This window comes from Ambystoma mexicanum, chromosome 1p (assembly GCF_040938575.1).
Source record: "Ambystoma mexicanum isolate Mex_15411 chromosome 1p, UKY_AmexF1_1, whole genome shotgun sequence".
Taxonomy (NCBI): Eukaryota; Metazoa; Chordata; class Amphibia; order Caudata; family Ambystomatidae; genus Ambystoma; species Ambystoma mexicanum.
Genome location: NC_090921.1, coordinates 594249749 through 594276044, shown reverse-complemented (window position 1 = coordinate 594276044; position 26296 = coordinate 594249749). Strand labels below are relative to the sequence as shown.

At 42.4% G+C, this 26296-nt stretch overlaps 1 protein-coding gene across 1 annotated transcript in view; it reads right to left on the bottom strand.

The window, feature by feature from the left end:
- Nucleotides 1-26296, bottom strand: part of MYO1F (myosin IF) — an 860973-nt gene that overhangs the window by 56940 nt on the left and 777737 nt on the right. The window contains exons 24-25 of the mRNA XM_069649543.1: nt 25306-25454; nt 1313-1447 (exon numbers count right to left, since the gene is read on the bottom strand). Coding sequence (XP_069505644.1) covers nt 1313-1447; nt 25306-25454 — 284 coding nt within the window. The remainder of the gene's footprint in view (nt 1-1312; nt 1448-25305; nt 25455-26296) is intronic.

The window sequence follows — 26296 nt, the reverse complement described above, 5'->3', positions numbered from 1 at the left end:
TGCAAATGGTATCCAGTTTGAGCAGGAGGGCACCTTGAGAGAAAACATCACACATCTTGCCGACTACCTAGCCAAAATTCAATGCTGGAAGTCTGGTATCAAATATTGGACATCCACATCAAAAACATGGTAAAAACATACAAATACAAAAACACCTCATTCTAGAATCCAGCTTTCACTCAGTGGTCCAGGCCCTCCGCCTGGATTTAGGATTTGTTTATATGGGCCATTTCAAGTCTGCTGCCCTGGTGTAACTGATGGAGATGTCCATTTCGTCTTTCGTTATGCAGGGGACCACCTGAATGAGACAAGCATGGGTTCGAGGGGTTTTGTTGAAGATCCCATGTGCTGCGTGGTGTTGGTCTTGACTTTGGAGGCAGGGGTGATTGCTGGCACATGCTACAATGACACGTGTGGCTTGACGTAGACAGTCGTGACATTTAGTGATACAGTTCGGTCGACAAGTACATTGATGGGTTAATTACGATACAGCAGCATAGTTGGAGTGAAAAGGGAATATCATATTTGCTGTGCATCTGTTGGGACATCGTCCATTTTATATTTCTATTGTGGATTTAGTTCATCCACTTTGTCACCGTCTCAAGGACTGAGGCCCTGCTTTGGTGCAGAGGGGATCTCTGTGTGGCACAGCGACATATAGAGGTATTGCACTAGAGTGCAAGGTCCATAGAGAGGGCTCTGTATTGCTAAGGTGAGGTGGGCTATTGACAGAAATTGGCTGTTGAACGTGGCCGATGGGGAACGTCAGGGTGTGAATAAGGTGCACTGGGATTATGAGTGATGTGCTGTGTTGCGTGGTGCCAGAGTGGCATCCTGTAGGGTGGCAGAGAAGATGGGTGTATCGGTTATGCATATGGCTTGATGCAAAATGGGAATCTGGTCAAGAAACGCACTGTCGTTTGAGATGTATGGCGGCTCTGGTCTGGGCAGTAGGGTGTCAGTGTGCTATTGGGTGCTCTATCTTCGAGACAGACACTCCAGCTTTGGTTTCTAGGGGTTTTGACATTTCGTATAGGTATGGTTGAAAAAGGAGATAAACTCGACACGGAGAACCTCACCTTTAGCAACACATTTGATCTAATAGAATGGTAAGGGCCAACAACTCAGTCAGTGGAGAGAAGTTGGTAATAGTAATAGGTAATGGTAATTGGAGAGTAAATTAAGTACTTAACAGGCCAGCACTGGGATGAGTAATCCTTATCTTTGGAAATGTTCCCAATGAGGGATCATAACGCTTTGGAGGATCTCTGTTGGCAGAGCTGCCTAATATTACTATCTCTTATGCTCTTACCTCCTGGTACTGGTGGAGCAGCTCTTGAAGGTGGAGGTGCCCTTGAAGGTGGAGGTGCTCTTGATGGTGGAGCTCCTCTTGAAGGTTGAGCTGCTCTAAATCCCCTGCTCTGCGGTACTCCTTTTCTTGTAGGCTCTGTAGGATGAACGCATAAGAAGGTTTATATCAGGGGCATGTACCACCTAGAGCCGTGGTGACCATCCTATCAGCAGTTGAACAAGTAGGTCTGGGCTTCTTCTACAGTAGGAACATGCCAACTAAATTCTCTTCTGGGCCTGCACAGTTTTTTTTAAAGAATTCTGGAGACACGTTTTATTCATTCTGTATAACATGTCTAAACATTCTGTTAAGGAGGTTTCAGTAAAATGAATGAAGCGGCAACAATCCTTTTCTGGAAATATTTGTCAGATTTATTGTAAAATAAGTCCCAACCCAAAAATAATGTAAGCATTATCTTAGAATGATTAGCAACTTGGTTACCTTGCATAGCATGGTCACTGTGATAACAAAGAGCCTGACAGGAACAGTGTAGTTATCAACATACAATTTTACATCACATGTTTACCTCTTCACACCCAACCGTCTTTACCAACACAAATCTAAACTAATTAGTATTATCTTGATCAACATGGCTGACTTTCATCAAAAGGGCAATCAATGCAAACAATCTACCTACTCAACCTCCCTGTCCCTAAAATAAACAGCAAATCACAACTCCTCCTCCTGCTTCATACTTCTGTTTACCTCTCCCCATCTCTGTTATTCCTTGGCACCATAAATCTTCCTAGTCCCACAGCCATGCCGTTTCAGGTATTGTAGCTGTTAAGGCAGAAATCCATTTTTGGAGTGCTCTTCTTGGCCCCCTTTTGGGGTCCCCAAAACGTTTTGCTTTTTGTTGCTGGCTTTCCAAATGTATTCTGCTAATTTCGGGGTGAGCAAGGCCTTTTTTGTATCACCCACCTGCTCAACTGTCATGTTTGTGGGGGCACTGGTTAATCCTTAAGCCTGCCAGTGCAGGGAGTATGGTTCACTCATTCACACTTTCATATGTTTTTACTTTGTACACCACCTTTAGTGGAGTGTTACAAGAACAGGGTGTGTCACTTCTTTTTTGTATGGCAGCATTCTCTATGCCATTGTGATGTACCTAGGACAGGCTGGAGGTAGTGAACCATTTTGTTTTTTGACTGTCTTGTTCGCCTCTCACACGAAAAACTCCAAATAAGGACATGCACCTTCGTGGGGTCCAGCCCAGCACTCCCTGTCAGTGCTTTGTGTGACTGTAACTGTCTGAAACAGGGTTTGGGACTGTTTGGTCCCAGTCCACACTGAGGGGTAGGTGGCTGTCCATGATTTGAAGCTCTAACATGTTTGAATGGAGCAGATCCTTCTGACTGGAGGGAAAAGGCAGCCGACAGCCCATATTTGGGATATGAAGGGGGTGCCTGGTGCCATTCTGGAGGTTTCCTGCTGCAGCCAAGAATAGGGGGAGAGAATATATAATTGAGACGTTCCGGAGAATTGCTGCTACGGGAATACGTATTACCTAAGCCAACTGCCAGAGTCTATCAAAGCTTGTTCTGACCCAGGGAGATCCTGCTCTGTGTCATTTCTCCCTGTAATGGTGGGATCAACTAGTCATGTGTCCTGCATCATTGTCATGCTGTCAGTGGACTTCAAAAGGGACCTTTCTGTTTCAAGGGCCATCGTTCTGAGTTGGAACGTGGGACTCATCAGACCTTTAGCTTGTGGCCCAGAAACGTCATCACCTGCATCAACTGTTCTTTATCCTGAATAGGGGCTTGCCTGTAGCCTGTTTCTTCCACCACATCGAGCTGAGTCTGCTGACTTCTCCTCAGGGGTTCTTCACAGCTTCGCATCACCTTCTGTGTCCTGGTTTCCTTTCTCATCATATACGTCGTAGTAGCTTCTGTCCACTGTCATCTGGCTATCCTGCTAGTTTACTGGAACCACGTCTGGACCTGAGATGGGAACCAACACCTAGCTGGATTCAAACACAGCACTGACTTCTACCTTTGCACCCATGACCTCTGGGCTATATGCTCCCAGACCAACAATGTGGGAAGTTAGCCCAAGTGATTCTCCCTTAAGTAGGGGGAAGAACTTGGGGGACTTGCCCACCTAAACTTGGGGGACTTGTCCACATATTTCTGGGTTACTTGGCTAGGGAAAGGTCTTAGTAAAAATGGTGCTAATATCTTCAATTATGAGATATATCGTTTTTGTTGTAACTTCTCCTTAGTCTCCATTTAAATCTACTGTGATGGTATGGTATGTATCTTTGAAGTGTAACTGGAATACAACATTGATTGAAACTGTGATGTGTGTTGTAAATCCAGGCTGGGGTTGCTGGCAGTGTATATTGAATATATATCTGGGGATCTTTTATAGTATATAGTACTGTTGGTTTTTAAGTCCATATGTTTCACTTTTAATTAAGAGGACATCAGGAGACCTGGATCAGAATAGGTTTAAACTTAAAGGAAGCATTAACATTGCCAATCAGGACCAATAGAGGCCTACATCAGGGATGCATATTTGCGCCATGTCTATTTAATCTTTTTATGGTGGATTTTAAGAGGGCAATAGAGGGAGTTGGCTTGGTCTCACCTACATTAGGAGGACAAATAGTAAATTGGTTGGTTTATGCAGACGACCTGGCACTTATAGACCTTACCCGGTAGGGCTACAAGTCTTCTTATGAAAACCAGTGAATATGCTAAAATTAACTGACTAGTAATCAACCAGAAAAAGTGCCAGGTGATACAGTTATCCCACCTCAAGGCTTCACAAGCAAAATACACCTGGCAAGTAGATAACATTAAGATAGAACCTGAAAGAGAAATAATCTACTTCAGTTTTCAGGTAACCGACAAAACATTGCGCGAGGATAGTGTGAATCGAATGTTGCATAAAAGTGGTCAGATGATTTGCCAAATGAAGAAGATCCTCTCTAAATATTGTAAGTTCACAATAAAACCCCTGCTTATATATTATGTCGGGAAAGTAGAACCCAAAATAACATATGGAGTGGAGGTGAACCCTATAAGTTTAACTATACCATAGGTAAAAGTAGAGAGCTTCATTTGGAAAAAGGTACTTAATCTGCCAAGGGGGACACCAATTCCGTCGATTTGCTATGAATTGGGTTTGTTATCATTGAAATACTGGGTCCAATGGAAACTCCTGACTCTAGTAACACAAATCCTCTATCCCACTGCAAATACACTCTTTGTAAATCTAGTTGAAGAACTGGAGTCAAATAAGTCATCTTTTCTTACTGAAATGGTCAAGAGAGCTGAGGCAATTTTGGTGGAATGTAGTAAAGATCAGAGAGAGATGTTTGAAAATCCGAATGGAGTAAAAAAAAAAGATTGAAGGAGATGGATTGGATTAAGACAATTGCTTCAGTCAGAAATTATAAACCCCACTCGACTTTTGCCAGGATCGAAAAGCCATTGGGAATGCTACCAATTTATTTGAAGCAACTCCCATGTCCAAGAATTCAGAGTCAATTTCTGCGATTCCGTTTGAATCTTTTTCCCACGGGGGAAATCTTGGCCAATAGAAGAATGGGTGTGAAGATAGACACGTGTCGCTATTACAATTACCAAGGAGACCTTATACCACTTGATAGTGGAATGTGTATCGCTAAGAGACATTAGAACGAGATTCCTGAGTAGAATTTTTTTACACTAAATAATGAATATCTGGGAGAGGCTAAGCGCGGGCAATGGCATTTTCTTGACTACGGTGGTTATTAGAATGATGGAGGAGCTAGGTTTCACTTGAAAGTATTGAAAAAGCATTGGTGGATGCTGTGATCAACTGGATGATGCTTTGGGTAATAACGGTTTAATTTTCTGCTTATGTAGCATGTTTCGCCTGATAACTAGAATGGATTTTGATTTATTTTAGTATTATAATTGTATATTATATGACAATTCGAATGAATGCTGAATGTATGAATGTATGATTCAATTATTTATATTTTGACACGACTTTGATGGAAGATTGTATTAAATATGAATTTGTTTTTTAGAATTGGTAAATTTTGTTTGTTAACTAATGGATTATGTAAGTATTGTTGATGTGTAAAAGTTTTAATTTTGAACATAAGCACAATTTAAAAAAAAAGAAATTAAGAGAACATTTTTATACAGCTGAGTTGAACTCTAATACTTGACCATCTTTCTGTGTTGATAATTGTAACTTTAAACCAAACCCTTGACAAGTTTAAGCCTTCCTGTTCAGCTCATGCTACACAGAGAATGTGCTTACAGCAAAGTGGGAAGCCCTTGCTAACTCCACTAGGTGGGTCTTCTAAATCCCCACACCAGTGGTGGCTTTGAAAATTCCCTTCTAACCACATGCAAGAGACTATGCCGACATCTTCTCACTCAACTAAGACTGAATGCCTAGTGCACTTAATTAACCCACCTCTTCCGACCTGTTTATAAAAAGTCCCATATTTGCAGCATGAACATGAATAGTTACTGAATGAGTATTCCTACAGAATAAATGCTGAGACCGAGGGCCAATAGATGCAGTATGCTTATTCCTATAGAATAAATGTTCAAGTCGAGCACAATAGGCGCAGTATGCTCATTTTCATAGAATGAACAATCAGATCAAGCCCAATAGATGCACAAGGCTCATTCACATAGTACAAGTGTCCAGGCCAGGACCAGAAGATGCATCAGACTCATTAGCATAGAACAAGTGTCCAGGTCAAGCCCAATAGATGCAGCATGCTCATTCCCATAGAACAAGTGTCCAGGTCAAGCCGAGAAGATGCATCACGCTCATTCCTATAGAACAAGTGTCCAGGTCAAGCCCAGAAGATGGATCACGCTCATTCCCATAAAACAAGTGTCCAGGTCAAGTCCAATAGATTCAGCATGCTCGTTCTCATAGAACAAGTGTCCAGGCCAAGCCCAGAAGAAGCGCCAGGCTCATTACCATAGAACAAGTATCTAGATCAAGCCCAATAGATGCAGGATGCTCATTCCCATAGAACAAGTGTCCAGGCCAATACCAGAAGATGTACCAGACTCATTCCCATAGAACAAGTGTCCAGGTCAAGCCCAATAGATGCATCATGCTCATTCTCATAGAACAAGTGTCCAGGTCAAGCCCAGAAGATGCATCAGGCTCTTTCTCATAGAACTAGTGTCCAGGTCAAGCCCAATAGATGCAGAATGCTCATTCCCATAGAACAAGTGTCCAGGTCAAGTCCAATAGATGCAGCATGCTCATTCCCATAGAACAAGTGTCCAGGTCAAGTCCAATAGATGCAGCATGCTCGTTCTCATAGAACAAGTGTCCAGGCCAAGCCCAGAAGATGCGCCAGGCTCATTACCATAGAACAAGTATCTAGATCAAGCCCAATAGATACAGAATGCTCATTCCTATAGAACAAGTGTCCAGATCAAGCCGACTTTGTATTTTATTATTTATTCACTCCAAAGCGCTTTACAGCTTGATGCAGCATGCTCATTCCCATAGAACAAATGTCCAGGTTAAGCCCAATAGATGCATAGGAAGTGGTGATCATGATTTCTCTGGCGACTCAGAAAAAGGTACATGGTGCTCCCCATGCTCTCAACAGAAGTCTCACTGGTACGCCAAAAACTGCCAAACCGCTGATTTGCTGCTTGGCAGGACGCCAACTGTTGTTACCTCTGTGCCACTGCACCACTATCCCATGTGGTGGACATTCTCTTTCTGTGCCGAAGCGCAGCACAGAGTGCAGTGCAAGAATTCTAGAGGAACGGACTCTACAGCGTCAGGCCGTCAAGCCGCACCGACTGCTGTCGGGCCGCACAGACTTGCAGACCAACCAAAACTAGTCAGCCACCTCTGACAGCGTATTTGGTTCAACTATGAAGCCTGTAATCTTTTAGAATGTACCTAAGTTCATATGATCATGAAAGATCTGGGATGGATACAGAGCCTACAATGGAAAAAGGTGTAGCAATGGCTACAGCAGCACACTGCAGATCATTTTTAACATTACACCAGGTTTAAGACAACAGACTATTTTGTATGGTCTTGTTCACCAATGTACCATTAAAGTAACATTTGGAGGCTGCAATTCCTGGTTTGACGAAACTGCTAAACTCGAGAAGACATACATTCTTGTAACCTGGTGGACATGGACAATTCACAACCTTGTGATGATCCATTAACAACTTCCTCAATGAAAAAAACTTGAGAGATTAATGAATTTATTCATCAACATTATCCCTATCAATTCTTACCAATATCCCTAGTACAAATATTACCACTTCAGCAAAACTATACTGTTATAGGATCTTTGTTGGGCGGACCTAGAACCCCTATATCAGTTTTCTCTTCTAAATTGGTCTCTGATAGCTGAAGCATTTTGCTTCTTATAATCTTTAATTTATTATTCCTGTAATTGTTCTATGATGTAGTTAGTTCGACTTTGTCCTCCTTATCTAATGTGTCTTCCTTCATGTTTACATTCTCTGGCAATTGTTTTGCTTGGCTTGCTCTTGCTAACAGGTTCACTATTTGAACTCTTTTAATTACTTTCAGCTTTCAGGCTTTATTATGGTTGCATGTCAAGACTAATATTTGCATTAATCATATCCTTATACAATCTGTCAAAATGAATTTTCAATAAACCCATTTATCCTTACAAGAAGTTGCACATTTTAAGAGCTTTTCGCTACAGAGGTTTTCCCTACTCAGGCAGATGTAAAGAAAATTGAGTCTCTGTTTTGCTTAACAGGACTATAAAATACAAAGTTCTAAATAGTAAAGCAGATGATCAAGGCAGATGGGTTATTATAAATTGCTAATTAGGTCTGATGCTGTATCACTTATGAATGTATATGTCCCGGTAACCCACACTATTCATTTTTATTAGTGCTAAAAATTCTGAATGAAATCTAATTTTCAGAATGTAATATTTTGTAGAGCCTTAATTAATGTTATTGATCCGTTCATGGATAGGAAATACAGATTTAGGTTAAAAAGTAGAAAATATCACAAACAATGTTTACTCTGTAGCTCTGAACTGGGATTGATGGGTTGATGGTGGATGAAAGAGCCTTCACATTTCAAATCTAGGTTTTCACTTTCTACCTCATGATACATTAATATATATTGATTATATTTGTGCCTCTAAATCCTGGACAGGTATTGTTGTTGACTCTATTGAAAGAGTTGTGCTATCAGCTCACGCCACAGTGCTTAATGATTTTGATCTGCAGGATAACGCACATTGCTCTAACACAGAGGTCCCCAACCTTTTGTGGGCAATGAGCAACAGTTGATTATCAAATGAAACAGTGAGCAGCAGCTGTACCTCGATAGAAGCTACTGTATTTCAGGTGATGGAAAAATGATTTCAATCCAAATTGTTATAGTAGTAAATCGAATATTATAAATGGAACATGTTAATGTGCAGCAATTAATAGTAAAACACGGTGAACATCTAGCAAAGGCAAATTTGCAATAGATTTTAACTGAATTTCAGATTAAGTTGGTGTTTACAAGGAATGGCAAATGGGACATTGTTAAACATATAAGACCAGGACAAAACATGTAAGATTTAAATAACACCTTGCTGTGGCTTTAGTTTTATTTTACTAATGTTACTTGTTAAGAAAAGTGTCCAATTATGCATTTGTAAGCACTTTAAAACCAGTACAATTGGTCACATAATGGAGCGTTCAGAGAACCACTTTAGTGGTTTGGGATATTTGGAGAAATGCATTGTCATTTTAATTAAAAATGAGCAGTACATTGATGGGATTGTAATCAAATTATGTAATTTATTAAATCATGGACAATTGGACATGCATGCCACTTATGTGTCAATTATCCATTTGCTTACTATTCAAAAGAGCTGACGATATAACATACTGATCAGGGCACAAGCATGAACATGTGTGCCACTTAGTTCGTCCATTAGAGTAACAAATAATGTGAATGCAATCCCATATCTTGCATGTTCAAAATAAGGCAATTGGAACTCATGAAATTGGCGGCAGTTAGGCATCCATGTCACTTATTTGCCCATTTTGCACCTATTAATCTTCTATTAGCAGACCTATTACACCCCACCAGTGTGCAGAAGAGGTAGGCCCAGTTGGTTAAATAAGTTGCTGAACAGATAAAATATCTACTCCAGCCAGTGCCCGTGCTCCAAGTTGTATAATGATTGAGTGTTGCAGAGGAGGGCTGGCACTGTAAATTAGGTTCAATGGATGGTGTTCTTGATGATTCCGTCAGCAGTAACATAGTTCTTTCCTAGGCTTGTCAGGTGGGCCTACTTTTGGGGCTCTAGTTTCTGTCATTTGCCATGCCATTAAGTCAAGGTGCATTACAAACCCACATGGCCCGGGCGGTGTGGGTGCAGCAGGAGGTGGTTATTGATTCTGATTTTAACAGTTAGGTCTCCAAGAGACACACCTTATCTACAGCCTTAATATTCACATTAGCCGCCTGCCATGCTTGCTCTGTACTGCAGACCAATATGAATACTCATTGTGCTCATGCAATAACATGTTGTCAATGGTATAGTCTTTTAAACCCTCCCAACCCATGCCCTCAACCAACTGCAAAGATGTATTCACAGCCCGGTGTATAAGCCTGCCGATTCTGTTAGGCGCTTAGGCGGTTACCGGCATCCTGAACTCAGTTAAAATTGTGGTGGGTTGCACTAATCTATCTATCTCCTCTACTCCCATTATTATTTCATATTACTTCCTGAAGGAGGGGGGGACGACGCTCAAATTGGCAGAAGAACAGAAGTCTGGTAAGGCAATATACTTGCTTGCTTGCTTAACCGAAAGTATGTGTGAGCAATAGGATACAGTACAGCCAGTGCCATGCAGATGACACCCAGCTAATTTTCAGGCTCCCTTCCGCTACCTCTTCTCCTTCTGACTGTCTGTCTGCTGTCTGCTTCTTTCCTGACTGTCTGTCTGCTATCCAGGAGTGCTGTGCCACCAATGATCTCTGCCTTAATGCCAGTAAGACTGAGATTCTCCTCACCGGCACACCCGCTCACTTTGGGTGGGGCCTCCCTCTGGAACAGCCTCCAACCTCCTTGAAACTTGAGGAGAACCCTCTCCGGTTCCGGAAGCACCTCAATACCTTCCGCTTTGCTTCTGCTTTCTCTCCTCCTCTCCCCTGCTGAACTCCTGACTGAAACTGCACTGGTCACCTGGCTACCCTCTGATGTTGGGCCGAGGTCCCCTCCCCCGCCAGCTGCACACCTGCACTGCCTCCCAGGCAACCCCTGTATCCCTACAGTCCCCACCAGCTCCTGACACTTGATGTCTGCACTCACCCCTGCACTTGCCACAAGCTGGGCACACTTTTTAGCCTATTGTTTTTATTTCTTCTATTTCTTCTTTACTGTTGATCCCATGTACTTTACTGCCCCCTCCCCCTTACCCCTAGCAGTTTCCCTTTCCCCTCTCCCCTGCACTGGCGCGATCGCAATGTCACCTGGCCTAGTAAGATCGTTGTCTCTGTCTTCCCTCTGTTCCCCCTCCCTTGCCTCGTCACACCTTGAAACATTTGTGTGTAGGCGCGTTATAAATGCCATATCATATGATGTGATATCATATCATATGGTTTCGGGTTTGCTTCCTCCTCGAATTCCCGATTCTTGAGTGTGTGTAGATGTTGTCCTGTTAGCGGAAGACACTGTGTTTGTTCAGAGCAATCTGGCTTTCACGCTCAGGTCTATGTCGGTCTATGTCAGTGTCTATGCTGAGCTTGGAATCAATTGCTTCGGTCTGCTTGTACCAGGTTTCTGGCCACTTCCGCCTGCACCGCTAAGCAGGACACAGCAGCCTTCCCTGCGCGTTTACTCATCTAATGCTGAAATTTGCACATTGATGGGGGCTGGTTGGTATGGACTGGTCGCAAGTCAGAGGTAGGAGCAGTCTGCAGTGGTGAAGAATCATTACATTACATTGCTTGTGTCAGGATAGGGGTGCGGTGTACCCACATGCTAACGGGCAACGTGGGTGTATATATTTAATCCTGCTGCACTCTGGACCATTTGACGTTACAGCAGCACCCCAAGCAGCTCTTTACTACATTCTTCTCCAGCTTCTTACTCCATGCAATTTCTGATCAGGTGTGGGAGTGAGGAGAGGGAGACAAACTCTGGCAGCCCTCTGAACTGTCGCGTTCCTTGCTCCGCACAGGATTTGAACTAAAAAGCATTTTGGATTTAAGTACTTTGTATGATTTTATTGACTCCATTGACTTAGAATAGCTTGCTCCAAGAGGAATATTTCTATCATGTGTATTTTTATTTTATTTTTAGCATGCCCAGCTCGCAAGCATATTTTAATCCTTTTTAATTGCTCTATACTTGCCCGGATTGAATGTGATTCTTTTTACTGGTAATTTTTGTATGAAGTAGAAGTTTAAGTCATTCGAAATGTGTCTTGGATTTAGACATTTTATAGAATTTTCTTTTTTGATTTTATATTGCCATGTACTTTTTAAATTTTTGTTTTAGTGTGTTGTATATCTAGTAATAGTAGAATCATTGTATTATGTGATAGTTGAATGAAATTAGTTGTGCTTTCTTTTCTTTTTTTGTTCTTCTTTTATGTAAAAGGTGTGTTTTTGTTTGTAAAAGGTTGTTTCAACCAAATACAAATAAAAAAAAAAGTAATTTTTTATACCAACGGGCTGCAGACTACATGCATTGAACTTAATATTTTAAATGCAACTTGTCATGTATCTCCTAATATATTGACCATACAGAAGAAATGATGTAATACTTTTACCAAGCAGGAGGAGCCCGTCCCTGATTGATTGATTGTGTCAAGATAGTTTTCGTTTTAGTTTGTTAACATTGTGGAAGGGATCCCCTTACATTGTGTCCAAACGTAAGGCAATCAAATCCCCCCCATATTCCCAGTCCGGAAAGAAGCCCGCTATCTCAACCTCACACATTGTGGAGAATTATGCAATGATAGATTATATAGTCGCCTTGGTGTATGACATTGAGCCAGTAGTGCTACGTCTACCGTTGGCAAGATTACCATTAAGGGAAAGGGTTCCCTGAGCAAGTGGAAAAGTGGGAGGGTTGGTGATCGTATTGGAGTAAATAATTGTGTTATTCCCGAAGAGGGGGAACTTATAAAAAATAGTGACAGCTGTGGAGCTCCTCAGATCTGGTGAAAATTTGATGCAGAGATGTAACTTGAAAGTGATACTACCTCTCAAGACTATGCAGAAATTGGCTCATGAAAGTTTGAGTAGTTTATACACCTCTTTGCCTGCATTGGTGGCTGTGGGTAAGATACTCCCAGGTTTACGAGCTCCCTAACCCCCCAGCACAGAAGGAAGGGAAACAATATAACATCCCTGTGGAATTGAATGCCCACCCGATGGATGGCAAGGTTAAACTTGGTTGTGTGATTCCCCCTGAACCTAGCGAATTGCTAGATCTAGGTTTTTTCACCTTTTATTAATCCAAATGTCCCTATTTCTAATCGGTACAACTCACTCATTGACCTGATAGTCTACCGGTGGAGCCTTGGGAATCCCTTAGGAGGACACCTATGGGACCACTAGGGAGAGACAAGACCCCACCCGAGTGTGGACATCTCCAGGTCTCTGAATGTGTGAAATGTATTTTTTGGAATGAATAATCAAGGACTTACAGGCGGATCACAGGTCCTTGTTCCACGAACCTGAGAATCTGAAGAGTGTTGTGAAGACTCTGGTGGAAGGACAGATATTGATGGAAGAAAGCAGGAAGGACATGTCCAAGGTAAAAATGGCAGAAGTCAGCGGACCTGCCAAGTACCTGCCCAAATACCTGTTCCAGTGTCCACTGGAGTAGTGGAGGGTGGTTTAACTAATATAGTGCAAGTAATCAAAGCACATGAATCCAACCATTCCCTGAAAAGATTTGCTTACGCCTGCAAAATAACATCAATGTACCCTTTGAGTTGTGGTACTCTAGGTTGCAATCTAATGGGCATTCTTCTCTTTCCTTGCTCAGTGTCCCCAGGGTGAAGTCTGGTTACCCCGAATTGAGAGATAGTCTAACCAATACAGTGATTCATTGGATTGGATTTAAGCAGGGCTGTTATTCAATCATTAGAGAGGACATTCATGCCTGTCAAGGTAAGGTGGGAGGCTTGGATAGAGACTGCATAGAAGTTCAACTTGCTTTGGGTACCCTGTGGGAGGGTCTCCTAACAATGGAGCAGAGAACCCTGCCACCAATGAGCTTAGAAATAGTAATGTCCCTGGCGATTACCAAATATGAACAACATATACCACTTGTGGATGCGAGAAAGGGCCCCTCTCATCCACCTAGGGGTGCAAAAATAGGTTCCCACCAAGAGGGTAGCTGTATCCAAGGCTTTTCTTGCTTAATTCCACTGCTTGACAAGGGTTTAAACTGGCATATGGAAGATGAGGCATGGCTACCATTTGTTCGCAGGCACAATATCATTGGGTTTCAGGAGACATGGGTACTGACATCCATGAGCATACAGGGATATACAACATTCCAAATACCGGCAACTAAGGGCACAGGAGGCAGGCCAAGTGTGGGTGTACTCTTCTGGATTCGTTCATCAATGTATTGGAGTAAAGGGGAATTGAAATGTCCCGAGGCGTTTGCTGGAGCTTCATATAATGGGACTAGATGGGACAAGTATTTTATAAATTAACCTCTATAATTGGGAGTCAATTGGCCTCATTAAGACCCAGGCGCTCCCGATATGATGGGTGTCGGTACAGGACCGGCACCCTTCATTACGGGAGCGCCTATTACGAGGTTCCCTTTGCGGGACCCAGAACAGACGTCCTTTCCGGGTCCTGCGAGGGGAACAGGGAGCTAATAACAGGCCGTTATTAACGTGCCCGTTATTAGCTCCCTCCCCATTCCCATTGAGCCCTCTGAGGGCTCAATTGGGAGTGGGGAATGGTTCCTTCAAGGAGGAATTACCGGGTCCTCCAATGTTGGAATGACCTGGTTATTCCTCATTGAAGGAACCCGGTATTGGAGCCCGGTATGGAGGCAGCCATGTCGCTAATAGCACCATGCCTACCTCCATACTCGTAATGAGGCCCAATGTCTGGGGGTCAAGTTTATTTACTTACCAACGGGCCTCCATAGAGAAATGGAGATCCGTATTTGGCAAATCATTGAAATGGGTGACTTTAACCTACAATAGGAGCCGATGGAGATTATGGCTGGCCTATCAGAAGATGAGGATAGACTGTGGGGAATCAGGGAGCTGGAGGCCCCCTTACCTAAGAGGAAATATAAAAACTCTGAAATTGTCGCCTGCATAGTCCTGGCAAGCAGTTTGAGGGCCTGTAATGGTAGATTATCGGAAGACTCGCCAGCAAAGAAAACCTTTCAGTCTGTAAACTTGTCAAGTCTAATAGACTACATTCTATTGAATGTGGATGCTTGGTCCTCCATTATTGACTTTAGAGTCGTTGCCAGACATGAGAGCGACCATCATCAGTTAACCTTGCTAATGTCACCCAATTATTTAGGGGTCTTTAGGGAAATGGTGGATACCAGGCTGTTGGTCTGGCTATTAGTGGGCATGGAAAATGGTTCTGGAGGTGACTCTTCCGGCGATATATAATTCTATCCTCCCAGCTCTTACACATTTGCTTGCGTCCCAAGATGTGGGAGGTGAAGATATCATTGATACCCACAACGACTTAATGAATAAGATGGGAGAGTTTTTTTCTAAACCATCAAAGACCGTGTTGGGGACTGCCGTAGGGAAAAGGCAATTCTTATAATAATTCAAAGAATACATCTCCACTCTCGCTCCATGGGTCACTACATGTTTGAATCTCTCCTTCTGTAAATCACTAGTTCCTGAAAGCATCAAAGAGGCATGGGTAACACCCTTGCTGAAGAAGGAAAACGTGGACCCTTTAGAGGCTGGCAATTATCGGCCTATTACAAATGTCCCCTTCATCTTAACATTTTTAGATAAGATTGCTTACTGTCAATGTCATTATATACTGGCCGCCCAGCAATCCAGTTATCGATCAAATTATGGGACCGAGACCACATTGCTGGACTTAAAATCATACATTGCTGGTATCGTGGATGAAGGTAACACCGCGTTACTGTTACTCTTGGATCTGTCCGCCGTGTTCGTTCTTGTTGATCATCAACTTTTGGCGGATAGACTAATTTCAGTGGCCAAATGCTCTAAAGAAGCGACTGCTTGGTTCAAATCTTTCTTGGGACCAGATAGTATGAGAGTAACTAAAGATAATGCTTTCTCCATTGCCTCTACCCTCTTATGTGGTGTTCCTCAGGGATCATGCTTGTCACCATTACTCTTTAATATCTACTCCCGCACTTTTGTCGGTTATAGTCATATATTTTGCCAACTATGTCGACGATACACAGATAGTTATCAAGCTAACTGGTGACTACCTTCAAGATCAGGAGCGTATCAACCATATTTTAACGGAAATCCAGAACTGGATGGCCATGAATCCATTGGCTCTTAACAATGCCAAAACTGAACTGCTTATTCTAGGCACTCTACAACGTTTAAAGAGACTAGATGTAAGATATGAGAATTTTCTGATTGGCCAAAATACTATCCAAGTCTCAAAAACTGTTAAAACACTTGGAGTTTTTTTTTTTATCCTCAATTGTCTTTCAATCGTCAGACTAGTTATCTGAAATGCTCTTGCCATTTCTATATTCAGCTTCTTTGGCAAATGCGGCCTTATTTGTCCAAGGAAAATCTTGACCTGATTGCAGCATCAATTGTGAATTGCAAGCTGGATTATTGTAATAGTCTATTTATTGGCACATCTCAGGCCAATCTTAAATATCTGCAGGTGGTTCAGAACAGCGCTGTGTGTGCTGTGTTTGGCCTCAAGCGTAATATGCACATCTCTGAGGCCAGGCGCAGCCTGCACTGGCTGCCTGTTCAACAGCGGCTGCAGCATAAGGGCCTGTCTATTGTGTTTAAATGCCTGCGGGGCGATGCCCCATCTTACCTTACAGCTAGGATAAAAAAGAAGCCCATTGGACGTACACTACGATCCAATTGTGACATCTCTTTGATTCAACCTCTGTCTTCATTGAAGAAAATTGACCGTGCTAGTTTCAATCTGTGGGCTCCTGCCCTGTGGAATTCTATTCCTAGATATCTGGCTTAAAGCAACTCATTAACTGTTTTCAAAAAACAGTTAAAAACATTCCTTTTTGATGCAGGCAATGGTTAATTTTCTAGACCGCTTTAACAACCCTTCCCTACTCTGCCTCCTGTAACATTCACCAATACTCCGTGTAGGCTCTGTAGGATGTCTTATCATGGTCCACTGTTGTCTATCTGTTTCTCCATTCTCCTCGTTTGTTGTTCATGTTCTTCTTTTTCTCCTCTTTTGTGCGCAAACTCCTCTTTGGGTTAGTGGTGCAAGAGAAGAATTCGATAGATAGATAGATAGATAGATAGATAGATAGATAGATAGATAGATAGATAGATAGATAGATAGATAGATAGGTAGATAGATAGATAGATAGAAGGCTGCGACATTCGTGAGTATAGAATGGATACGACCCCTACGTGAAGCGTACAGGAATTTTGCCCGGGTCATAAAATCCAGGAAATTCAATTTCCAAGAGGGCCTATGGGAATCATTACTTAAGGCAAAAAAACATGGAAACACAAAGGAGTTCTGGGAGTTTGTGTGTTTTCATGGAGGTTCCCCATCCTACCACGTAGGATGCTCAAACACTGTCCCCCATCCCCCTTTTCTGACAGGAACCCTTTTGCATACCACGAAAGACGATGGACAAACACCAGAGCCGTTTACCTGACATGTCCCAACACAAGGGTCAGGCAACGTCAGGCAATTGACCAGAATCACACACACCTGACGGCCCTGTCCCTTCCCCACAGAGATAAAAAGTGGAGCATGAGAGCACAATATGAGCAAGGTAGACCGCACAACATGTGAGCTAACCCAGCACAGCAGTTCAAGAGGACGAGAAAGATCACTTGTTTCTGTCTTTACTGTTGCCACCATGAGTTCCTTACACTAATAACTTACAAAAATTCCATTGTGGTACTACATCAGGGTAACAGGGGGAGGCTACCTTGTGGGGACAGATGGAGCTCTGTCAAGGAGGGTGAATATCGAGATGTGAGTGTGCCAGGGCTGCGTCCTGGCCCCACTACTCTACCGATCTCTTGATGATCCCCACTGATGCCCCCGTACTAGCGAGAGTCAGGATTTCTGTTCTGATTTTTGCTGATGACGCAGTCCTTCTATCATTGACACCTGTGGGACTGCGCCGCTAGCTGGACATTTTATCAGGCTTTTGTTCCAAGAATGGCCTGACAATTAATACCCAAAAGACCAAGGCCATGGTCCTCAGAGGAACTAGGGGGAAAAAGCCTTGCAGAGTTAACCTAGTATTAGACTAAGGATGAATCGAGCAGGTCAAAACATATGACTACCTCGGTATAAGAGTAATCAAAAACTGTACCTGGGAGAGCCAACTATGCAGATGGGAGTGACGTTGACCTGATATAGTGGCGTAATAGCACATTTTATAATGAACATGGGGGCAGGGTTGTTCAGGTGGCCTTGGAGTCCTATAAGGCCCAGGCACGACAAGCTGCTGTCTATGGCGCTGAGCTATGGGGGTGGTGTAATGTTACCCACGTGTCTGTAAATGAAAACGTATTGGGCCTACCCACCCCCGCTCCAAACTTCCAGATCTTACTTGAGTTGGACTTGCAGTCCATTGAAAAAGGCTGTGGGGCAAAGCCAGTTTTATACTGGTTAAGGTTATGGAATAGTGTGAATTTGATAAAATATCGGGGGGCAGTGCAGGATGTAATAGCAAAGGAAGGAGGAACAGGCTTGCCATGGCTATTATTCCTAAGAAAGGAATTTCAAGTTTTTGGCCTCCTGGATCTCTGGGTCCACCCGGTAACCATTAATGCAAATTCAAAGACCAGTGAACGCTATGCTTTTGAGGCTGAAAGAATAGTAGAAATTTAAGTTATCCATAGAAAAAAACAAATCCGAGCAAATCGAGGAAGAAATAAAAAATGTTTTGTTTGCTCATTTATTTTTAAAAATAGGTAGGGTGGGGTAAAGGTATCATTTTTGTTTTTAAAAATGTGCAAAAAAGCCCAACATAGTTTTGGTAATTCGGCCCCAAAAATGCAGCAATGTCTTTGATTTTTTTTCCTGCTTTTTTCATGTACAATGAAATTGAAAGGAGAGTGTATGTATATTCACACTTTAGTACTTAAAGGGTTACGAAGCAGAACCAGGGCTAAGGAAACTACCTAGACCTAATGTATGCCAAGACAATGAGATTTCTTTTTGTTAAGGCACGCCTGGGTATACTACCTTTAGCATTTGTGAGGTCCAGGAAAAATATCAAACTCAGTCCCTTTTGCCCCTTATGCTCCGGTGCTAGGGTAGATATAGCTCACTTCTTACTCTTATGCCCCATGTATGCTGACCTTAGGAGAAGATCATTAAAACCTCTTTTATATAGAACCAGGTCACTATCACTGCTGAGGCTACAGTGCTTTGCCTGACAGCCAAGGACCGCCTTGCTACATTCACCACAGAGTGGTTCTTGACTAGGGCCTGGTAAAGGATGAGGAACATCTGTGAATTAGTTGCATAATATAAGCAGTGACTATCCATTTGTGTGATTAATCACTGGTGAAGGTATCTTATTCTGTATCTGTACGAACTTAAACCCTGAACCTTTACTAAATCGGCCTTAGCTAAAGGAAATGTCCTTCATGCATCCTAGACCCTTGATTGATTTGTGAAAGGGCTCCTACAGTCGATAGGTGGATTGCCATAAAAGAATGGGTAACATCTTTTTGATCTTTCCTCTGGTTTAATTAGGGCTGTAGAAAGCTCTTTAGGAGAGGAGCAGTTGGCTCTTTAATCCAAATTATCACGCACTTTGAGCACACTGGCACTTTTTGAAGTTTACTCTTGTTTAATAATTGCTTGAAGGGGACTGGGAAAAGGTGTTTTAACTTTGTTCTTATTTTTGTTAATCCCTGTGACTGATTTTGATTTTATTATTCGCTTGTTGTGTTTTTATGCTTGAAGTTCTCAGATGTTATGTTGTTCTTAAATTTATGCTGGCTTTTATGGTAAAAATCTAAATGGAATAAAGGTGAAATGAAATGAAAGTATTCACAGTAAGAGAGAAGTCATGTCTATCATCCGCGGAAGGTAGATTAGCTAGCTTTCCCTCACTTTGTGGATCATTCTACAGTGCCATTCTTATAACACTATGGCAGCTAATCTTTCTCAGTTTCCACACAATTGCCCAGAGGGACAGGAAAGACACATTTTGGGGTGCTGCTAGAAACATGTTGCTCCCGAGCTACACGTTGGGGATCAGTGCTCTAACAGAAGGAGGTTTAGCAGTGCTATTTTCTGTAACGAGAAACTTGTTTGGTCTGTTAAAGATTTTTTATAAACAATTTGATTAAATCAATAAAGGGGATGATACTTCCATAGTTAATAATTTTGATTGCTGCAAATCTTCCCTTAAATATTATATCATTTGCTCATCTCTAAAAATAAAAAAAGAATCTAAAAAAACTTCTGATTCCATTTTGAAAGAACTTAAACTACTGGGGTAGGATATAGTGATAAACCGAGTGCAGATTTGGTGAAACAGATTTTAGCTATAAGAACTTAATTCAATTAAAAGGCATCCAAACATTCTTGGGGTCTTTATTGAAATAGAAAGCCAACATATTTCAAAACTCAATTAAAAATAATAAGACACTGGCATACTTTTCGAAAGTAAAACAATAAGGCCCCATTGTCCCATAATACAAATAAATCTGCGATTCTACTTTCAGCTGAGTGGGCCGTCTTGGAGGTACCCATTTATTTCTTATTTACAAATCTGAGCATGTTACAAATAAACACAACCTTGAAGCATTCTTTAGTAAATGATTTAGGAATATCATTGCCGATTGTTTCATTTGATTCTCCCATTAATGTAAGTGAAGTCCACAAAGCCATGAAAGATTTAAAAAAGCTACCACACCTGATTCTGATGAGGTTATATATGACAGATTACTTTGCACGATTTAGCATGAACATGACTTCAGGCTCATCTTCCGAAGTAATCTTAATCTTATTTGATTAATCTTGTAAAGATAGTGAATGTTCCAAAAGTGTCGACCCAATTTCATGTATCAAGTTGGATTGCAAAATATTTCTCACAATCCTTCCCAATTAAATTAATCGATAGGCTTTGTCAAAGAATGTGTCTCTTCCATTAACTGTTGTCTTATTTTGAGGTACTCAATCATGGCCATAAATCATCTGATAGTTATGCCTACATACCCTTACATGCTGAAACAGCTTTTGATAGTGTAGAATGGGATGTCCTTTTCAATCATTTGGCATGGGTGTGGCTACTATTTTATTTCTCTAATTACAATCTGTGATTAAATGACTTCTTCCCCATGTGAGTACTATGGTGAACAGTGACTAAACCGCCTACTCAGCACTCACACTTCTACAGAAGAAGAGTGATCTCAATCATAAAGGTGAAACAGGTAAGAGGTATACCTCCTTTGCCTTTTGTGGTAACGTGGGCTGAGGGCAGGCTTGTAAGAGGTGTGAAACAGTAGCAATAGTAACAGCAATACTACAACAAGCCAACATGATATACATATATATTAGTACAGCTATTAATAACACTCTCAAAAACCCCAGGTGTTCCCCAGGGATTTAACCTCTCGCCCTGGCTTTTCAACCAATACCTGGCAACTCTCGGCCACTGCATTGCCATTTTCTGCTCAAATTACCAGTGCTACGCTGACGACACTCAACTCATTTTCAGGCTGCCCTCTGCAACCTCCTCTTCTTCTCTCATCTCTGATTGCCTAACTGCCATTCAAGATTGGTGTGCCGCCAATGATCTTTGTCTGAATGCCAGCAAGACAGAGATCCTCCTCATCAGCACACCTTCACCATTATTTCCCCTCACTCTCTGGCTGGCTTCCCTTGGCCCTCCTCCTACCCCACCTACGAGGCGAAGACCCTGAGGGTCATCTTTGACTCCACCCTTTCCTTCTCTGCCCACATCTCTGAGGTCTATAAAAAGTCAAATTTCAAACTGCACCTCTTCAGAGGTACTGTGCCTTTCCTCTCCTTCCCCCAGAAGCTCATGGTATCCCAAGCTCTGGTTCTCTCTAAGTTGGACTATTGTAACAGTCTCTTTCTAAATCTACCTGCCTCTGCTCTCCACTCTCTGCAACTAAATCAGAACAGGACTGCGAGACTTGTCCTTGGCCTCAAGACCTGGCATCATATCTCTCCAGCTCTGAAATCTCTCCATTGGCTCCCAGTGGATGCAAGGATTAAATTTGAAACCCTCTGCATTGTTCACAAGGCTTTCTGGGGCCTGAGTCCAAAATACCTTCAGCTATCCCTCCGCAAATACCTCCCATCTCGAGCTCTTCGCTCCTCTACCTCTAACTCCCTCAGGGTCAGTCGTTTTTCAAAGAAGTGAGCTGGGGGTAGATCTCTGTCTTTGGCTATGGCCTTCCTCTGGAACAGCCTCCCTGCCCCTCTAAAACTTGAGGAGACCCATCTCCGGTTCCGGAAGCACCTCAAATACTTCCTCTTTTCTTCTGCCTTCGCTCCCCCTCACCCCTGCTGATCTGTTCTCTCTTGGCACCATGCACCTGGCCAGTCTCTGTCCTCCGGGCCCAGGTACCTGCTCACCCTGCCACCCTCCCGCACTGCCTCCCGGCCACCCCTTGCACTGGGGTCTGTATCTGTACCCATACAGCCGCCCCCTTTTTCTTCCAGCACTTATCAGACCTACCCTGCCTGCTGCCTTTAACCTAGCACTTGAAAATAGCTAGCTGCACTACCACTGTTTGTTGCCTTTATTATTTAGTTGTTGTTATATATCTGTTTCTCCTCTGCTTCGCACTTTCCACTTCTCCCGTTCCATGCACTTTTCCCCTCCCCCATGCACTTGCGCATTCTCAATGTCACTGGGCCCAGTAAGATCGCTGTTTTGTTCTCCCCTGTTCCCCTCCCTTGACTTGTCGCACTCTGAAACATTTGTGTACCAGCGCAATAGAAATAAAATATCAATATAAAACAAAACACTCTGGGTACTTATCAAGGATGAAAAAGGCAATAAATGTTCAAAACAGATATGGTTATTGGTACAAATATGCAAAAGGGGGTCCCAACAAATCAACAGGGGGGCTGGTTTCTTATGACAGTATCTTAATACATTCTTGGTCATTCAACAGTGTTGAAACAGGCTTCTTAAAGGCTTCTTAAAGTTGTTTGAGTGGTTCTAATCAGGTTTAGATGTCAGGAAACAGTTCTCATGCAAAGTGACAAAGTAGGTGACAAAGTTGTTGCTTCTGCATCGAGGGTGCTAAACAATGCAGAGCGCAGATACTCGGTTATTGAAAAATAGGCATTGTCTACAGCATGGGCTATTAAAAACTTCTAATATTTTGTACGGGGCATAACATTCTCTGTCCTGTCAAATTGCAGACTATTAGTGTCTGTCTTCAGTTGGAACAGTTTGAATGGGGGCCAGACAAATTGTCAATTGGGTTACGTCTGTGCAGGGACATGCATTTCTTATCAAACATGTTCCCAGGAAGGACAATGGGCCTCATCAGAGCCTTGGCAGTATCCCAGCAGCAAATCCACTAGGATAGCGCCAATGCAAATAGCGTTACCGTAGCTTGGTCTAGAGGTATTAGCGCCAGATCCCGAGTTGCAGTAAGGCTGAAAATCCCCATTCAGGACTCTATGGGGTATGCTGGGCGCTATTACAGCGGGCAATTTGCGCTGAATTATTAGCACCGCAAATTTGGCAGAAACTCACCAGATGTACCTCCAGCTTAAAGCTGGAGTTAAAGCTGGTAACTTTCCGCCCAACTCATAGTTGGGCAGAGCGATAATGCAGTGGTAATAGCGTTACTGCTGCATTTCTGTGACTCCGCCCAACTTATGATGCGGCCCAATGTCCATTGCTGACTTCCTTTCATAGAGTAAGAGATGATCTAGGGATTGAAGATTATCATGTGGTAAGATCTGGTCAAATTGTGCCTCCTGTTGGGATAAGCAGACGTTTCTTGAGATCACACACACAACAGTCATTTAGGAATCCGGTGCACAGTCATAATGGCGGAAAAAAAATGTCGACAGACAAAAATGTCGACAAAAAAATGTCGAAAAAAAAAATGTCGACTTTCTCTTTTTTTAATTATATATTTATTTTAGGGGTTTGGGAGCTAAAAAAGGGAAAAATTAAAAAAAAAATTAAAAAAGGTGGGTTGGGGGGGAACCCCCCATATAAAAAAAAAATGCATTGAAAAAAAAAGTCGACATTTTATTTTTCGACATTTTTTTTTCGACATTTTGACTGTCGACATTTTGACTGTCGACATTATGACTATAAACCTAGGAATCCCTAAGACAAAGGACATTCTGCGAGCTGAATACTGGTGGCCTGGACTTGACACAGCTGTTGAAGGTGTGTTCATTATGTTCATCATCTGATAAAGTTCTTAGGACACATGTTAAACCCCTCATGCCAACAGAATGTCCCAATAGTCCATGGGAGTGTGTAGTCTTGGACATCTTACGCCCATTAACGTCCAAGGGCCGTGTAAACAAATATGTGATAGTATTGGTTGACTTATTTTACAAGTGGGGTGGAAGTAAAAAGTGTGTTTGAAGCTGATTTCATGGCTGTTGTACAGTTTCTGGATAATATATTCCAAAGAGAAGGTATTTCAAAAACCAAAAAATCTTAACTGACAATGGTGTACAGTTTACATCTAGTTTAATGAAGAAATTCCTAGGAGGTATGGGTATAGAACACCACAAAATGGCTTTATTTCACCCCTCCACCAATGAAATTGTTGAGGGATCAACAGGACTTTGATGCAAGGAATATGCATATCCATTCCAAGTGGTAAGTGTTGGGAAGATGAGAGTAGGTGATTGTGTGGGAGTCTAAGCTGATTTCAATCGTGGCTTAGTGCAGACTGGATGCCTGCAAATGTGTTTCTGACCTTTAAAGAATGATGGAGTGAAGGTTAACTACTCAATAACTTATAAGGGAGGGCTTCCTTCCTTTAGGAGCTCAACCCCTGTCTTCCATAATCTATTGCGTTTCGTTTTGGAAATCTATAGGCCAGCCACATAGGCTCCCATGCATATACATATTCTTTATACTCTGTCAGCCTCGGACTAGCCTATTGGGCAATTGGGCAAACCCGAATTGCATGCCCAAGATGCTAGTGTTGGCCAGTTTTTTTGTCAAAATAAGCCAGTTTTTAATCAAAATAGGCCACTTTTTGGCCAAAGTGAGCCACTTTGATTAGTTACTTCACTATGCGGCTGGTAGTTTTGAACAGCGTTACTGAACATATATCTTTTAAAATGCAGAATGTATAACACATTTGACTAAAACAATGCTCCCTGGGTACTACTCAAACAATCTGTCACAAAAGGAATGAATTTCCAACGGTGGGCCACTTTTTCATTGGTGCCCTACTAGGCCGAAACACGTGTATGGGGTTGCTGTTGGTACTGTTGTTCAGAAGGGAATTGCCTAGCATTTCGGTTCTGGGCTGCCCAAGTGGGTAGGACCAGACTGATATGCAAATGGATATTTCTGCTCTGTGAAAGGTACAGTGAGCTAAAACCTGGTCGTAGACCCTCCTGAGTGGGAACCTACCAAGAGAACAGGTTATTTTGCTGTGTTCGTTCTCCATAGAGGGGCTCCCAGACCTTTTGCAAATATATCACAACCTGTAATATGACATAAATATATCTGCGTAACACACGTGAATCGACTGGTCAGTTTGCCACCTCTCCATACCAAGCTGCTATTTTGCTCACAGTGTAAAAATTAACAAGTTGTTACTTACTGGAGTTTTTCGGTAGCCCGTCAGCAATGCTGACAAGGAGGCTTTTGCTGGTTGGCTTGAGAGTTGCCACGTCTCCCTGGCTCCTCAGAAAGGTGATGGTACGCGTCCCACCTCCTCCCCATCCTTCCTTCTTGACCTTAAACTGCAGCCTGGGGACAAGATGCTGCCTGTTAGAATCGTTGTGCCTTATTCATTCAAGCGAATGCTGTAAATTGCGAGTACCAATGTCGCAGCCGACGCACATGGTAGAGAAGGAGACATGTCATGAGCAGACACAATTGAAGTCTGCCATCTTTCATACGTCAGTGACTATCTGCTGCCAACCAATTGCACTGCCCAATGAAACACTTGACCATCCTCTCTCATTTCCTAGAGAACAGCAGCAAATACACATCCACATAGTGATAGTCCTACAATATTCCCCAATCATGGCTGAATGATTTTCTGCTACTACACAACACCCCTAAAATATCTTCATCATGGCTGAATGATTTTCTGCTACTGCACAACACCCCTAAAATATCTTCATTTGTTTGTTTTAGTTTAAGCTATTTTATTTAATTTCACATTCATCCAATAACATTTACTGAAACAGAAGAGGATGAGTGAGAAGGCAAGCCATTTTTTTTTACTACTACACTTGTTCTGAAAATGTATTTTATTTTATTTATTTAGTGCGGTTTCTAACCGCAGATTAGGGATGCGAACTTCTGTTGCTCTGCATGGTCTTGGTTTCAAGACCAGCACGTTGACCCTGTGCTATCCTCCATTCTCTAAACATAACGTAACCAAACGACTAAGACCCTGGAAAACCTTGTCTAAGTGCAGCACTTGCTAATGGATAAAGGTTCCTTTTTTGAAAACAGAGAAGGTTTCTGCACTTCTCTTCAAGAAGCTGGAAGCAGAGACATCATTTCACCAAAATGCCAGGGGTAGCAGAAGTGACATCCCACGACCCATGACCTCTGATGACACCACAGGAAGTGACGTC